Source organism: Equus przewalskii, chromosome 20, assembly GCF_037783145.1.
Source record: "Equus przewalskii isolate Varuska chromosome 20, EquPr2, whole genome shotgun sequence".
Lineage (NCBI taxonomy): Eukaryota > Metazoa > Chordata > Mammalia > Perissodactyla > Equidae > Equus > Equus przewalskii.
In genome coordinates this window covers 39801112-39818203 of record NC_091850.1, presented here as the reverse complement: position 1 = coordinate 39818203, position 17092 = coordinate 39801112, and the positions used below count along the sequence as shown (strand labels likewise).

At 34.6% G+C, this 17092-nt stretch overlaps 1 protein-coding gene across 6 annotated transcripts in view; it reads right to left on the bottom strand.

The window, feature by feature from the left end:
- CDH12 (cadherin 12) overlaps window positions 1-17092 on the bottom strand; it is a 936971-nt gene that overhangs the window by 87978 nt on the left and 831901 nt on the right. For all 6 annotated transcript variants that reach the window (XM_070587153.1, XM_070587154.1, XM_070587157.1 and 3 more), the window contains one exon: window positions 7130-7249. In XM_070587153.1, the coding sequence (XP_070443254.1) occupies window positions 7130-7249 (120 nt within the window). The remainder of the gene's footprint in view (window positions 1-7129; window positions 7250-17092) is intronic.

Here is a 17092-nt window from a genome sequence, read left to right as displayed (position 1 = left end):
TTGTATACTTTAAACTTACACAATGTCATATTTCACTTATATCTCAAGAAAGCTGGAAATATGTTCATTATTATTTTGAGACTATTAGAAAGATAGATAGATAGATGATAGATAGATAGATATAGAAAGATAGATAAACAGTGGATGAATGGCTCTATCTTCCATTCACTGAAGATTAGAGTCCAAAGGAGTCCTAGGCCACTAGTTTGTTCTTAAAAGAGCAGCCATGGTGGTGAGGTCAGAGTATGAACCAGGTCACAGTGCCCCTCTACTCTGAAATGCTCAGAGACTGTCCGGGTCACTCCGGGTAAATACCTTGCACAATCCCCACCTTCCCACTTAACTTCCTGAGTTTATTTTTCCTAACTCCCTCCTTCATTCACTAGAGCTTTGCACACTCTCTTCCCTTTGCCAGAAATGTTCTTCCCAAGGTTTACTCAAGAACGACTCTTCCACTTCCTTCATATCTGTTCTCAAAGTCATTATCATAGGACTTTGTTGGTCATCCCATCTAAAATTCTATACTGAATTAGTTTCCTGTTGCTTCTGTAAGAAATTACCACAAACTTACTGATCTAAAAATAACACAAACTTATTATCTTACAATTCTGAACATTAAAAGTCCAACATGGGTCTTGCTGAACTAAAATCAAGGTGTTGGCACGATGAATTCCTTTCTAAAGACTTTAAATCTTCCAGAAGATGCCTAAACTCTCTGACTTCTGCCTGTCTTCCCTCATCTTCTAAGGTAGCAGCATAGCATCTTCAAATCTTTCCTGGGCTCTGACTCACCTGCATCCCTCTTAGAAGAACACATGCAATTAAATTTAGTCCATTCAGATAATGCAGAATAATCTCCCCACCTCAACTTCAAGTGATTAGCAAACCTTAATTCCATTTGCAAATTTAATTCCCCATCATGATGTTACATAGCATATTCACAGGGTCCGGGAACTAGGACACGGACGTTTCTGGGAAATCATTATCTTGCCTACAACAGATATGTCATATCCCAGCATGTCATTTGCCTTTTCTCTATTTTATAATTTCCTCCTTAGCCCTTATTGCTATTCAAAACACCATATATTTCACTTATTTATTCTGTTTGTTTCGTGTTCCCCAAAACAGAATGTATATTCCTTATGATGGGTTTTTTTCTTTATTTTTTCTTCGCTGTAGGATATCTATTTCTAGAGTAATGCCAGGAATATAGTAGGTACACAATAAATATTAGTGAAATAAATGAATTAACATCTAACAACAATTTAGGTAACATGTGGAAAAGAACATGTATCTTTCAAGACAGAATATGATTTAATATATTACTAGTAATCTTGGATATTATTGACCAAAATACTCAAGATGTAATTTTGAGTAAGATGGAGTTGTTAGTTTAGACCTATGTGAATACTGTGTGTATAACTAATGTATTACGAAAAAAAACCCAACTTAGTTAAAGGTTATTTTCTCACTTGAAAATGATCTCTTTTAGTAGATCACAGACTCTAGTGTTGGCCATGTCGTGGTTAAACTTTTAAAATGATTTGAAGGAAGCATTAATGCACAAATCTGTTGGGAATAGCTAATAGATGGCAGGATAGTAAAATAATGATAGTTAAAGATGGGAACCTTAACTTTATCTGCGATAACGTAAGTTTCTTTTTACAATTCACAGCTAATTGTGTTTAAAACAGTTATGAGAGATCTGCTTTGCAGAAGTTCATATGAAAAGTTAGAGTTTCATTTCATCACAGTCTTAAAATAGACTAAAATGTGAAGTGGATTGTTTGCAAAGCTAGTGCATTCTTAAAGAATATTAACAAAAATGTGTCCATCACTACACAGATGAAGTATATGGTTTTTAAAAAATTTTTTGCCAATAAGTCTTTTGGAGACAAGAAGAGTTACCAGGTTATTTTCATCAGCAGGAAATTCAGAGACCATATGGTCCAACTTCTCACTGATAACATGCCTTAACCATTCTTTAGGATTTGGAAGTCATTTCCTCAGGAGTTCTTGCCTCAGGAAGTTTCTCCTGCCTCCATCAGTCTATATCTAGCACCCAGCCATAGCATGATGTATCATGGATTTTTATCCTATAAAACTCGAATGTAATCTTCAGAGGACCTGATGATCTCCCTAAAATACAGGGATCTACTTGAGGATCTACTTGATTCATCTCAGCACCTCAGTAGCAAAGTACCTGTCAGGCCATTGGTTATAAATAAATGTGCATCAAATGAATTAATAATAACCAAATCCAACACCATTAGCTCATGGCTCGTCATCTGCTTTAACACTTCCAGCAACATGAAGCTCACGATCTCATGAGGTGCTCCTCTTATTTATGGACAAGTACTAACATCTTTTTTTTTTTGATATGAAACTGAAATTCTTTATTCCTGTCACTTATATTAGCCATTGACAGCCCTTTCCTCTTGAGCAGCACAGAATACAGCAGTTCCTTTTCTGCATGACAATGCTGCAACTTCCTAAAGGCATGTACCACATCCCCCTGGAGTATTTTCCATTCAAGGACAAACATTCTTAGTTCTAGCTGCTGGTGTGTGCATTCCAGGAGTTCTAAATTAAGGCAAGTGGAGTTCACATAGAATTCTCATGAAGTGTGACAATGCAGAATACAAGGGAACCATCGTCTGCAGTACATTTTTAGTCATGGGACTTCACTACACATGTGTAAAAACTACCCAGTAGGTAACATGTGTTGTTTAAATCTAATAACTTTCTATCTCTCTGACACATCTTTCCTTCCTCACATGAATAAGCATCTATTGCTTTCCTTGCTCTTGCTATGTCAATAATCAGTCCTTGTCTTATGTAAAAAGTATTAGAGTGACTATTTTGTGTAGGCAAATACTCTTTTAGTTTGCCCTTGAAGAACGAGGAGAATCTATCTTTCTCTCACCAGTACCAATTGAGATATCTGAATCCTGTAAGTCTTTCCTCTGAGTTAATATCAAAAGCATTTTCAAGCCATAAAACATTGTAAGTATTTATATAGTACTATATAGCATTAGCTCAAAGTATAGTCTAACCCGTGCTTTAATTTTAATATACGGCTTTCAAAGACCAACACATTTTTAAAGACCTAGATGAATAAATACCAGTCAGGATATGGGACAAGGTTTCATTTAGGACATAGGCTTGTATTGTTTCTGAATAAAAGGTGATGGTTGGAGTCAAAGAGCAAAAATCTTGAGAAAGCCTCAGTTCTCTCATCAACCATTGTCAGATTTCTGTAAACAGAGGCTGGGAGAGGATCTCTGAGTATGAAATATCAGAATAGTAAATAAAGGGAAAAAAAGAAAATAACACATGCATGCAACTCCATTCTCACTCTATTGTTTTCATATGAATTCTATAAATGCATGTATAAATATATAAAATAAAAACCTATAAATGCACATTGTTTTTAACAATGCACATAAAGGAAAAGATACTGATGACAAAGTTCTGGAGATGGGTGGTAGTGATGATTACACAACACTATGAATGTAATTAATGGTACTGAATTGTACTTAAAATGGTTAAAATGGTAAGTTTTATGTTATGTCTATTTTATCACAATAGAGAAATGCAAAGTTTATAAATTTAAAAAGATTTTGAGAGAAAGTAATATCATCATGCTTTCTCAAGTAGGGATCAGATCATTTCGAAAAATACACATTATCACCACATGATACACAAAATGATAATATTTAGTTCCCCCTTCAGTCTAGTTTTTGAAATCATTTCAGGAGAAAATTAAATACTTTAAAAGAATTTAAACATAAATTAAGTCATGAGATCAATCACTTATAGTAATTTTGTTTGCCTAAATGAAATTATTCTATTATCAATGCTATGGAGATGTTTAGCATCCTGATTTCAGGCACTGGATAAAATATTACAATGCCTATTGTTTAACATTTTATAGATTATAAGTATTTTCCTAGTGTATAATAAACATTAAGCATAAAAATGTATATAATATAATGATTTAATATGCTAATATGACATTTTTATGTTTTATAAACATTAAGCATTATCAGTATGAATTTTATTTAATGTTTTATATGTTAAGCTACATTTTTGAGTTTTTAAAATATCATTTGAGGCATATACATAATGTATGTAAATTTCAATTCACAATAAGTAATTTCATAGTTAAGCCAAATTATTGCCAAAGTAGACACTTTTAAAGAGAAATATTATTTCTTGGCTTATTTCATAAAATGCATTAATTTATATTGTTTATAAATAAGCTTGCTGTATTTAATTCGATAGAGATGCTAGGAATGTCAAATAGCAATATCAATAAGGAAATCTTTTTCAGTTTCTCATTCCAAATGAATAATAAATGGTTATATTTATCTCTTCATAAATATTTAGGCACCAGAAGTTTTGATGAGATTCTTCCTTTAAGAATTATTTTAAAATGTATTCTACACTCAAATGGGGAAAATTTTAGATAATATTAGTTTTTCATGCATTTTATTTAATAATAGCAAAAGGAATCATAAAAGGAAGCTATATGGCTGGAACAAATGGAGACTATTTCTGAGAAATTGCAATTATCCTTGATTTTTGATTTACTCTTATCCACCGCAAGGTGATAAATTTGACAAAAAGTCTTCTTAATGGTTTCTGTGCATGAAGAACTAGTTATCATTCTATTAATGAAGTGCCTCATCATCCACTCTTTTCCTGCCTGGTGGTCTGAGGCATTGTTAATATCAAGACTTCTGTCTCCAGTGAAAATCAATGCTCAAAAAATCTATTCCACAGTTTATGCCAGAATTGCCTCACCTTTAGTTCTAAATAATAAGCATCACATCAAAATATACATACACAATTATAAAAGTCATATTATGAACATTCATGCTCTTCTGCAAGATAATACTTTCTAAAGGCATTAGAATTCATCTAAAGTTGATATTGAGTAAGTAAAGTCAAGGGGAGAGCAAGTCTTTTGACTCATATAATTATCCTCTGTCTAGTATTAGTATGACAATAGCAATTATATTCTTAACCCATGCTTTATGCTTATGTTCATCTTTATGTGATTTTATCTTGCTTTTTTTAAGTTAGATATTGGCTCTATTTATAGTTATTTCACCAGTATTAAATCTTTAATCTTTTTTATGCCACATTACTCTGAGTATATAATCTCACCCACTCTGTAGAGTTAATCACTGCAACCCAATAAGTGTACCTCACACTGAACCCCCGTCTTCACCCATCTCTACACACTCTCCTTTCTCTTTCTTCCATCTCCTCTATCTCTGAGGAGTGCTTCTCAGAGTTTGAAAGGATCTAAGAGACATATGCTGCCCATACTTTTGTTTCCGGTCAGAATATCCATTATGGTAAATTTGGAAAAGACAGGTAATTATATAAGAAAAATAACCCATAGTACTCCCATCTGACAAAAGGATGTATGATACTTCAGATAACTTCTCTTCATTATTTGTCTATACATTCAGCCTATTATCCAAATCTTCTTAATTGTTCCGAAATGTTCTACCACCTTAAACTTCATTGAACAACTTCCCCAAACTCTTTGCTCAACAAATTTCCCTTTTTTCTACAAATATATATGATTTTCCCACAGTTAAACAACAACCACCACAAAGCTTCCTTAACACTGACCTTGCCAAACATCTTATCTTCACTGCCGTGCTTCTTGAAAATAACTTATGTTCTAGGTGTAACCTCCCCATCACACACTCACTCTTAACACTTGACACTCTGGCTTTTGGTCTCTGATCCTATTTCCAAACTAAAAGAGCTTCTTTCTCCTAACCTTTCTGGATTCTCTTCGGCTCTGATGATCCCTTCTTAAAGGCCTGATGTGGTCCTTACGACAATCTACTCTTTTCTTAAGTTTACCATAGGGAGCAACTTCCTGCCTGTTTCTCTTAACTTTTTGATGACTTCTCTTCCCTATTGGCTTGCTGAGGAGAGTAAGAAGTGAGGAGAGAATGGCAGACTCAGTTGACAGAAAGTTTGCAGTTTCTCTGTTTCCACTTAATTGACTTTGCGTTTCTAGGCAGTATTAATACATAGTTAATTACTAATTAACCTATATCTAATTGGTATTCCAGATTTTAGCACACACTTACGAGGAAGCATAAATTTTGAACTGTTTAGTCTATTTGCATGTATAGTGTCTGAAATTAATACCTTTCAAATTGATGTAGCTCTTTAAAGATTTATTTACAAATTGAAAAAGAAATTTATTAGTTCAGTATGTTAACAATTTATTCCATTATTTTAAGCTAATATAATAAATATTATTGAATTCAATATACAATATGTTATAATGTACTATGTAAGAGTTAATAAAATAACTGTCGTTGTGGAGTTCCTGCTTTAACTGTGACATGAACACCTACTTCGATCACTTGTCACGTGACTGGATCTCCTTAAAAACTCTACAGCATTCAAAAATAAATTCTCTAGAAACAAGGGCACCTCATTTCATTTAAAAGGGAATCCAAATCTTCCTGAGTATCCTCCTGCCATTTTCTTTACTTTCCATAGATTCTTATATATTTGGCTTTGAAAACTGCAATTTAAATGGTTTTACTTAAAAATGTGACTGGCTTCAAAAGCATAGACCAGAAAAATTAGTGACCTTGGTCTTCCGAGTTAGTCTCCCTTCCCCTGTGAGAAGCATGTCTAGATTTATCCAAATCCATTCTCCCTAACCCTTGATAAAGATAGCAATAGAAGCTCCTTGATTTTACCACGTGTTGACAAGGTCCCACACTGAATATAATTGAACCCAACCAAGAAAACCTGAAATGAAAAGCTATTTTAGCCAGAAGAATCAAAAATCAAATAAGCCCAGATCTTTGAAAATTTAAAGTGGAACATACAGAGAATCCCTAGCTAACAAATTTGGACTTGACACCTATATACGAAATGGTTTATGTCTACACAAATTTCAATCGAAAGGGAATAGTTCTGCAGCAGCAAGTTAAGAGTCTATCTTCCTTTGCTTAATGTGCAGCACATTGAATCTTTATTGCACTATTAGAATAGGCAACATCCATGCCAAGATTTAATTAAAGCTTAAATATTTGAAGGGGTGGTGATAATTTGTCTCTAATCAAAAATTTACCTGTTTTGGGATCAATAGAGAAATAAGGTTGTCCCTGAAGAATGCTGTAAACGACTCTGGCACTGCTTCCATAGGTCGGGTCGTCTGCATCCGTGGCCTTGACCTGGAGCACATAGGCACCTGGAAAATGAGACAATATGACTCTAGCATCTTTGTTTTACAGAGCTCAAGGTCATGTCTGTCATCTGCTGGCTCCACTTTCCTTTGGAATTTCGCATTCCTCAATGATTCTGTGAGTATATGATGTCACTGAGAATATTTAACTATTATAACCAAAATGTTGGGCAGATATTAGCCATTAGTGCAAATGATACATATTTTAAATATCTATTTTTAGAGCTGTGTCCATTTCCAGTACCTAGATCATTGAACTGGAAGTCATCATGATAGCTTTATTGATTTGCACACCAAAGAAAACATGACACTGCTTACATTAGCTCATCCGCTTTAATTCTATGATTAGGATATCAATAGAGAAGCTAAAAGGTTTAAAGGCTTACTGAAATTTAGAGGGTGTTAAGTAATTTGCAATTGCAATTTAAAAATCAACAACAACATATGGCGTTAGGAAGCCTAATTAAGGACCGAATATTTAGGAAATTCAGGAACTGAAAATAATATTAATTATAGTTACAGGAGCACCTCTATGCCTCATGACTGAATTAACTTAAGGGTTCATTGACATAGGAAAACACTGAAGGCAATGTAAATTACCTGTAGCTTTGCTAATTTTTTGACATTTGGTCATATTATTTATGTACTAGGAGAAGTTGAAGGGAGATTTGTTCCTGCATTTTTGTCTATGTATTCACAATCATAGTTAAGTCCTCCTCAAGGAGTTTTTAAGTGGGTATCTCTTCTTAATGTTATGTTCAAAATTACTATTCTGAGTTGAGAGTAAAGTAAAATTAAAAGTGTCAAATGATATAAATAAAATAAATATGTCAGTAGATATTGTAACGGTAGCATCTTCTGGTAGTCAGAAGAAAATCTTTACTAAGCATAAAGGAGTGGTTTGTACATCCAAAGTTAGACAATGGACAGAACATCTTCATCTCTTGGAGGCATTCACAGTAACTGCTTGCTTTTGGGAAAGCAAGATTACTCCTTTCCTTTCAGTTACTTCTTCAGGCTTTTTTCTTCAGGCAGTACAAAATTGGAAGAAACTAAATCTTAAAGGTTTGCTCTAAAAGCTAAGAGAATGAATTATCTTGTTACCTTTATTTTTTTAATAAATAAAGTGTTAGAATGGTGAAAAAATAAGAAATGATAACTTTCAGTAGATATTTAATGCCAAATGCTTTATTTTAAGATGCTTTGGTGAATTCCAGCTATATCAACAGATGAAAAATATGCTTTATTACAGCAGCCTTTCCCAGGAAAGGAAACTTCTAAAAGGAAAGTAAGCAAACATTACTAGGATGTCAAGAGTGATAACTGATATCATCGTCATCACTATCATCAATATGAGTACCATCATTAATAATTATTTGACAAATAGGCGTTGGGGACCTGTATTAAAGATTCATCAAAACTACATCCTCCTTAATGCTATAGGGATGAATAGTTTATCAGGAGTAAATTTCTCTCTTCCCTCTGCTCTTCCCCCTGGATCTTCACTATCCTTTCATCACACATGTGTTGTGTGGGCAAAGTCTACAAATATTAAATAATGCCCAAATTCTAGACATAAATATTGCAGTCGAAAAGCTGTGGATTATTTAACTCTGAAGACACATTTGAAGAAAAAAGCATTTTATCTGCAAAAACTATTTTGTAGCAAACCAAATAAACTTTTACCTGACTCACACCATATGCTCAATGGGGAATACAGAGGCAAATAAAATAGTATCTTTCCTTTTACGTTTTTGTTGTTAATATTAATATGAACCTTCACTAAGTATGCAGGAAAATATTTTCTTACAAAAGTGGTATTGCATTCTTTATGTTCATTATTTTTTTCTTTAAAGCTCAATATTAAGAGAGCAAATTAAGAACCACTCCCATAAGTCATAGAAGCAGCAGATACGTGTTATTCAATTCCACTTTATGCAACTCGAAAGGATCAATGGATAGTAAGAATAACTGCACTTGTAGCATTTTTCTCCGGTTTCATCCATACTATCAAAAATGATTGTTCAGGGGCCAGCCCCATGGCCTAGTGGTTAAGTTTGGTGTGCTCCTCTTCAGCGGCCCAATGTGCTGGCTTGGATCCTGGGTGCAGACCTGCACCACTTGTCAGCCATGCTGTAGTGGTGATCCATATATAAAATAGAAGAAGATTGGTACAGATGTTAACTCAGGGCTAATCTTCCTCAGCAAAAGGGAAAAAAAGACTGTTCACTCAGTTACAGTAGAGATTAACTCTGGTTTAGTGAAAAAACAGATTCCAATGTTAGTTATTAGAAAGTGCTTAGAGCTGCCTCAATAGATGTTTCCAAGAACACAGTTAAACACCATTATATCAGCTTGTTTTACCGGTTCTTTCATGAATTTCACCACACTAATGCAAAAGAGAGATTTCATATGCCCTTCATTAGGAAGACTCGGTTAATTGCCTGCAGCATGTAAATCTCCAGACTAACTTCCTCAGTGCTTGTATAGCACACCAGTTCCCGGCACTATTAAACACTAAATGCCCAAGAGTTGTGGTTGGGGACATGCTTAATGTGCAAGAAGGAAATAATATAATCAATGATGTTCACAAAACTGGTGTAGTCTTATGTAGCGGTCATTTTCAAATTTAGTCTCTTGTCACTCAAATCTAGGATGACAACATAATATCTCCAAACATTAAAGTGCGGAAAGAATGTAACTCACAGAGAAACCATTCCTTTATGAGCAGCTGGAGAAGGAGTGCAGAATGGGCAATGGAAAGCATTGAATCACTTCAATTTTCCATGCAACACTGCTCTCATTAGTAGTAAATTAATTAGTGTAATTTTTAGTAAAGATCAAAGCTAATACTAAAAACGTTATTTTATAGTAATAGTAAAATTTATAGTAACTAGTAATAGTAAAATTCTGAATTTATAGCAATAGTAAAACTAAATTTTAAGCAGTCACTCAAAAGTGAATATATATAATATGTACTAATATCATATATGTGTATATATATAAATAATAAAGCAAGAACAAATAAATTGATCATTGAGAGTTATGGCACCATCAGGAAGAAAGAACGAACATTAGGAGAAGGCTATGTGATATAAAATGAAAACCAAACAGGGGTTTTGCTAAAACACTTAAAAATAACTGTGCATTATAGCTCGTATGAGAACCAATTTGGATATCATTTTTAGTACGCATATATGCATATATCAAAATGTATTTGAAAAATTAGTTCCATGTTGTTAAATTCACAGTCACTATATGATGTGATCTCAATCTTTTGCCAATAAACATTCGTATCATCATAACACTTTGAATAAAAAACATATTAAACAGGGATACATTACCTACATGAATTAAATTAGTCAATATTTTCTCCCATTTATGTTGAAGACTAATTAAAGACATGGTGTTTGGCTTAGTAATCCCAGTTTGAGAATCCCTACATATAATATTTTATATGGTTGGGCAATAGACCTACACAAACACAGGAAATCACACACACAAAAGAGTGATTTAACAGTTTTCTCAAAGTTATGAGCATGCATTCACCCATTCAGTCAGTTATTCGTTTAACAAATATTCAGACTTCCTATGATGTGCCAGGCACACTGTTCAGGGTACTAGCGAAACATCACGAGTGAAATTGAGAGGCCAAAATACTCTATGATACTATTCTATCTAGAGGGGAATTGGAGAGGGAATAATTTTTTTTGTTTTAAGATTTTGTTTTTTTCCTTTTTCTCCCTAAAGCCCCCCAGTACATAGCTGTATATTCTTCATTGTGTTTCCTTCTAGTTGTGGCATGTGGGACGCTGCCTCAGCGTGGTTTGATGAGCAGTGCCATGTCCGTGCCCAGGATTCGACCCAACGAAACACTGGGCCGCCTGCAGTGAAGTGTGCAAACCTAACCACTCAGCCACGGGGCCAGCCCCAAAGAGAGGGAATAAATTTTAAAATAAACAAATATATAGACAGAGAGAGAGAGAGACAGATGATATCCCATTGTGATGAGCGCTAAGGAATAAAATATGACAGTGTAAGGAGTGACAAGGTAAGGGACTTTTTCATATGATGATCAGGAAAAGCAATTTTGAGAAAACTCATTTATGTGAGACATGAATGAAGTGAGAGGTAAGAGGTTTTTTTTTTTTTTTTTTTATGAAAGCTCATGCCACGCAGAGGTAACTGTAGATACAAAATGGTCTTGAGGCAAGGGCTGTTGGAAGTGTTGAGGGGAACCTCAAGGAAATCAGAGCCCCCTTCCCTGTGGATTGAAAAGCAGATGGGATAGAGAGGTGGTGGAGAAGCCACTGTTTTTAAGCGACCGTTAGGACTCTTTCAGAGTTTAGCTACCCCTCCAACATGCATCTATCTTGTTATAACTACCTATCTATCTTCTTACCTACTAATCTGTATTTCATTTTCATGAAAGAGAATGGAACTATTCACATTGTGGAACCCTACTTCACTCATTAAATAATAAATTGGGGAGGCGTGTTATAAAAGCACATAAGTATTATTAAAATAATAAATATTATTAAATAATAAACACACATAATCATCTGTAATTAATCTCTTTTAGTGGACACTCTGTTTAAAGGATTTTGGGGTGTTTTTCCTATGACTGACAATTTTACAAATTGGTAAATTCCTACCATTGAGATAGCTGGGTCCAAAAGCATATGAATTCAGCATGTTGATATATATTGTCAAGATGTGACTACCTAGAGATTATACTAATTTACATTCTTGCCAACAGAGTCTGTTTTCCAGTTTTCTCACCAGCATTCATTGTTCTTATTTTGATTTTGTAGATTAGGAGTGAATTTAGCACCATACGTGGATTGGTCATTTTTATTTTGTGTGTATGTGTATAAACTCTACTCAGATTCTTAACCCATTTTATTTTCATAGCTTGTATCTATCTGTCAATCTACCTATTGAAAGTATATTTACTAGCTTATTTTGACTTAGTTTGTAGTCACTTTTTTCATTTTATGATCATTTTAAGTGGTTTTCTTTTATATGCATATGTTTATGTGTGTGTGCCTGCATATATACTTATCTCAAAAGTACTATTCTATAACTGTGTTTGATGAGATTAGGTGCTTTGCATTATCCCTTCTTCCTGAATTCTGTTCAATGAGCATGTGGGTTCTGGAGCCAGGAGCAGGCAAGCCAGTTTGCTTTTGTAATACAGCCACACATGGCCTACTTTTCCTTGTAGGTGTGTCATGTGATAGTTGTGCTTTCTTTATTTGGTTTCATTAAGATCAATATTATCAAGACAGGGATGACTTTTAGAAATAATCTGGCTCAATGTCTGCATTTTACCGTCGAAGAATTGAAGCCCAGGAGTGTTAAAATCATTCTTATTAATACTAACGACGTTCTCACACAAAATGTCAGAGAGGTGGGAGTAGAACTGAGCTCTAATAACTCATGTTTTCAGATAAAGTAGGCATTAATTTATTGATTCATTCATGTCTTCTTTTAATCAACAAATGTTCAGTGGTACCCACCATTCACCAGGTACTATTCTCAACATAGAATAAAAAGCATTGTGGTACATAATTATTTATTATATCAAATGCCACTTTCAGCATGACAGATTTATAGTCTATTCAATTTTTTGCATTTAGGGTATTACATAAACAAACTTCCTAGAAATACATTGAAAATACAAGTGGATTATATTTAATTTATGGGCTCTATAAAATGTTTTTTTAATTTCCCAGATGTATAAGGGTGTATTCAATCTACCGATTGAATACGTCCTTTGCTTTTTATCACCCCTGCAACTGTCTCAGCTGGTTTGCGTCCTCACTCTCACAGTTGTAAAGCTAAAAAGCATCTTAATTTCTTCCTCCTCCAGCTACTTTTACGTGGAGGCATCAGCATCATTGTCCCATAGCACAAGATTGATCTTGTTACTCTCCTTCATTAAAAAAAAAAAAAAAAGTCAAAATTAAAAACAAAAAACCTCTAATGGGTTTCTATTTCTATGGAAAGAAAAATCATCTAAACTCATTGACGTACTATGAACAGCATGAGATGAATGGGTTTCAAATGTCCCTCTCAGATTGGTTTCTGACTGTGCTGCCAGAGCCCCCATGCTGTGACTGCATTTACTTATTTACTGTTTATTTGAGGCTCTTTCTTGTCTCTGCTACTGGAGGACATTCTCCTACACCAACTGGAGAATCCTGCTCATCCTTGATGTCCCAGCTCCACCATCACTTCTTTGAATTCTCTTTCTTCTGTCCCTAGGCAGATACAATACGTCCCTTCCTGTGTACTGCCATGAGTCTTAGTACATTTTGGTTTGTCAGAAAACTCAGTACATCGTATGTTCTTCTCATGGACTACAAATCTTTTGCATCAACTGCCCTTTCATATTCATTCTTTGTACATCCAGTGTCTGTCATGAAGTAAGTCCAAATAAACGTTTATTGGCTGGATGCTTATGGTACTGATATATATACACACAAAAGACACAAATAGTATACACACAATATTCTAAAGGGGTGACCTGGCAGGTGGTCATGGCCTTTAGAGTCTTGTCTTAATATTAAATTGGGAGATTAACTTGCCTTGAATTTCTAATGTATATCACTGTTCTCCCTCAAGAAGCAGAACCAAAAATGAGTGACATTACATTTAAAAATGACATAAGCAAGATTTAGCCACAACGAGGAATGCAAACCCCAGAAGAGTTAATATCAATTTCTGTACTGAATAATGTTAACCCTTTTCAGGACTGCTGCATAAACAGGAAAACAGAGAGAAATTTCAGGGTACATGTTTTCTTTTTGCTTTTGCCTTGTGAATACATTACGTTATAAATAAGAAATAATACAGTTAGAGTTAGAAAGGCATAGAGCAATAAATACACAGAAATTTCTTTTCAGATAGAATTGGAAAATAAGTGTACATTTCATTATATAAAGAAGACATTAAGCAGCAGGAAAATGTGAAGCAGAAACGTTTACAGAATTAAGTCAGATAGAGTGTGTGTGTGCGTGCGTGTGTGTGTGTGTGTACGTACATGTGTATGAGATCCTACAAAGGGAAAGGATATTATAAGACATTGAAACATAGGTCTGCTAAAACAGAGTTTAATTACAAAATAAAATTAATCATAGATGCACAGCAGGTGATTTAGTCTTTAACTGGATCTTTAATCAATTTTACATTAGATTTCACTGCACTGCTCATGAACGCATGGCTCTTAGCTTCCTTCTGTGAATTCTCGTCCTATATTTGCCCCTTAAAGTTGTAAATAGCTCTTCTGTCCTCTGTATCTTCAACAGGAACTGCCTATAAGGCATTTACAAGAATTATTAAGAACACCAATTCCTGGGCCCCCATCAGAAAGTCTAATTTAGTCGTTCTTGTGTGTGCCAGGTATCAGAAATTTTTAAAATCTCTGCAGATGACTCTGATGAATAGCTGGGGCTGAGGATCCCAGTCCTACACAAGTCCCCTAGAAGATTTCTTCAATCAGGAAAGGCTGCATTGCATGCCATTGTGACTGCCATCTTTGTCTCGGAGACTTAGTGCCTAAGTTTGAATCCTAGATCAACCACTGGCCAACTGTGTGACCTCAAGCAAATTACTTAACCTCTCTGTTTTAATTTCCTCATATGCAGGAAAAAAATGGAACCCATTATTTAGCAGTATTAAATGAGTTAATATGTATAAAGAAATTATAATAGAGTTTTCTAGCATATGCTAAGTGTATATAAAATGAAATATATACACACTCCCTTTGTGTTCTCCTGCATCACAAATAAGGTGACAATTCCCAAATGTGTAACACTGGCATGATTCTTGTCCTCAAGTCTCACATCTTAATATTCAAATACTGATCTGGATTTTATCTCCTGTGTGGTAGAAAAATGCAATTTTGTGATGTGCATTTAAAATACATTAAAATGCAAACAAGTAGACTATGATGATATTAGACCACTTTCTCAGACACCCAAGAAAGAAGAGTTTGGATACCTGTTAAATCTGCCTGGAACAACCAGAACTTTCAAAGATTAGAAAAAAGCATATGTCATAAAAATCCCCCAGAGCAGAAGCTGTGCCCCCTTGAACTGTACTTCCGGATCAGAGCAGGCACTTTGTTTTTTCTCCACCCTCCACTCCCACTCTGCTGGGCCTGGCTTCAGAGTATCCTGTGACACACCTAATATTGTAATGTCAATTTATGATGTTTTCAGTCCAAGGACTAAGGTTATTAAATTTTCCTCCTAGAGATGTCCTAAGTATTTTAGACTATACATATTTACGTCTTATGATTCAAATGTACTTTGATGGATAAGTGAATCCATTTTTATGAGCACTTTCTCCGTTGGGTGCCAAGAATTCTGTACCATGAACACCAATATGAATTCTAATGCCGGCTCTCAGTGACACATACTGAGCTCTGATTTCTGTGGTGGTACAGTGTTGCCTCCTTTCTGCCTAAAGTTATTTGGATATTATTTCACAGATGCTGCGAGAAAATTCCATAGAAATCAAGATGAAATATATGAGCTTGGATTTCATTCACTCAGTGGCTCTCAGCGATAATTCAGTAAGCTTTGTCTTTTTTCTGTGTAACATTATATTCTTAAGGGATAAAAAAATCATTTTCTATTCAAATGAATTTGGCTAAGGTGTTAAGGACCAGTCAATGTGATTAATTAATTTAATACACACCTTACTCTTCTAAAATTATTTGTTTCTCTTTGAATGAATGATTCTGCCATTTTAAGTGTGAGAAAGATCCATCTACCTACCTATCTAGCCATCCATTCACTCATTCATCAATCCATCCATCCATCCATCCACCATCTATTCATTTTCCTATTATGTATCTAACTATCTTCCCACCCATTTATCTTTCTGTCTATTTTTAGTGAAAGGAAAAGTACGATTGTATATATGTGTGTGTGTGTGTGTAAACCAGAAGTATTGAATCCTAGAACCAGCTCTGTAATTAAATAGACATATGACTTTTGTAAATTATTCCAATTCTATAAGGACAATAATGTAATTTTAGTGGACAGTGTAGTAATCCCTCCCAAAATATTAATCCCACCTAATCTTAAAACTGTCCATATACATATTCACATATCGCTATCTCCCTCCCACTTCTGTGTGTGTTAGGATAAGCCTAACTCCTGTGAAGGCATTTGGCTCGAGTCTAAACTAACAAACAAGCCTTTTTTTCTGACTAATAGTGATTGGTTAAGGAGTGTAAATGTAACCCATTTCAAGCCAATAAAACCAGAGATGTGTTTGCTGAGATCTTCTAAGAGATGTCCTCTCCTTTGCTCTGAATGCTATTTTGCAGATGTCTGGAACAGCTATAGCCATTTCAACACCATGGGGGAAATGTGACAAGAGACAGTCACACACAAGAGGCTACAAAGTTAGGAATCCCAAGAAAGGAAATGGTAAATTTTGATCGACCCTGCCTGAAGCTCAACCTCCAAGCACACTGATGATTTGAGACCATAAATCTCATTTTGTGCGAGATTTTATACTTTAAGTTGGACTGGAATTTTCTATTACTTCCAAATTAACAAAATTTGGCAAATCACTTAAACACTCCCAGCTTCTGTTATGTCAAATTGAAAATGGAAGTATAAATAGATGGGACCTCATGGAACTCATTTATGAGTTAATGCATGTAAATTACTTAGCATAATAAGTGGCACATGGGGAGCCGACATCTAAATGATTGTTGTTAAAATTCTTCAACTTTATAACGAAGGGCTAAGATTTCCTTGTTTCCTTCTAATTCTGGTAACTTGTTCAACAAATTGAATCAGAATCCAATCTTACATATCTTCA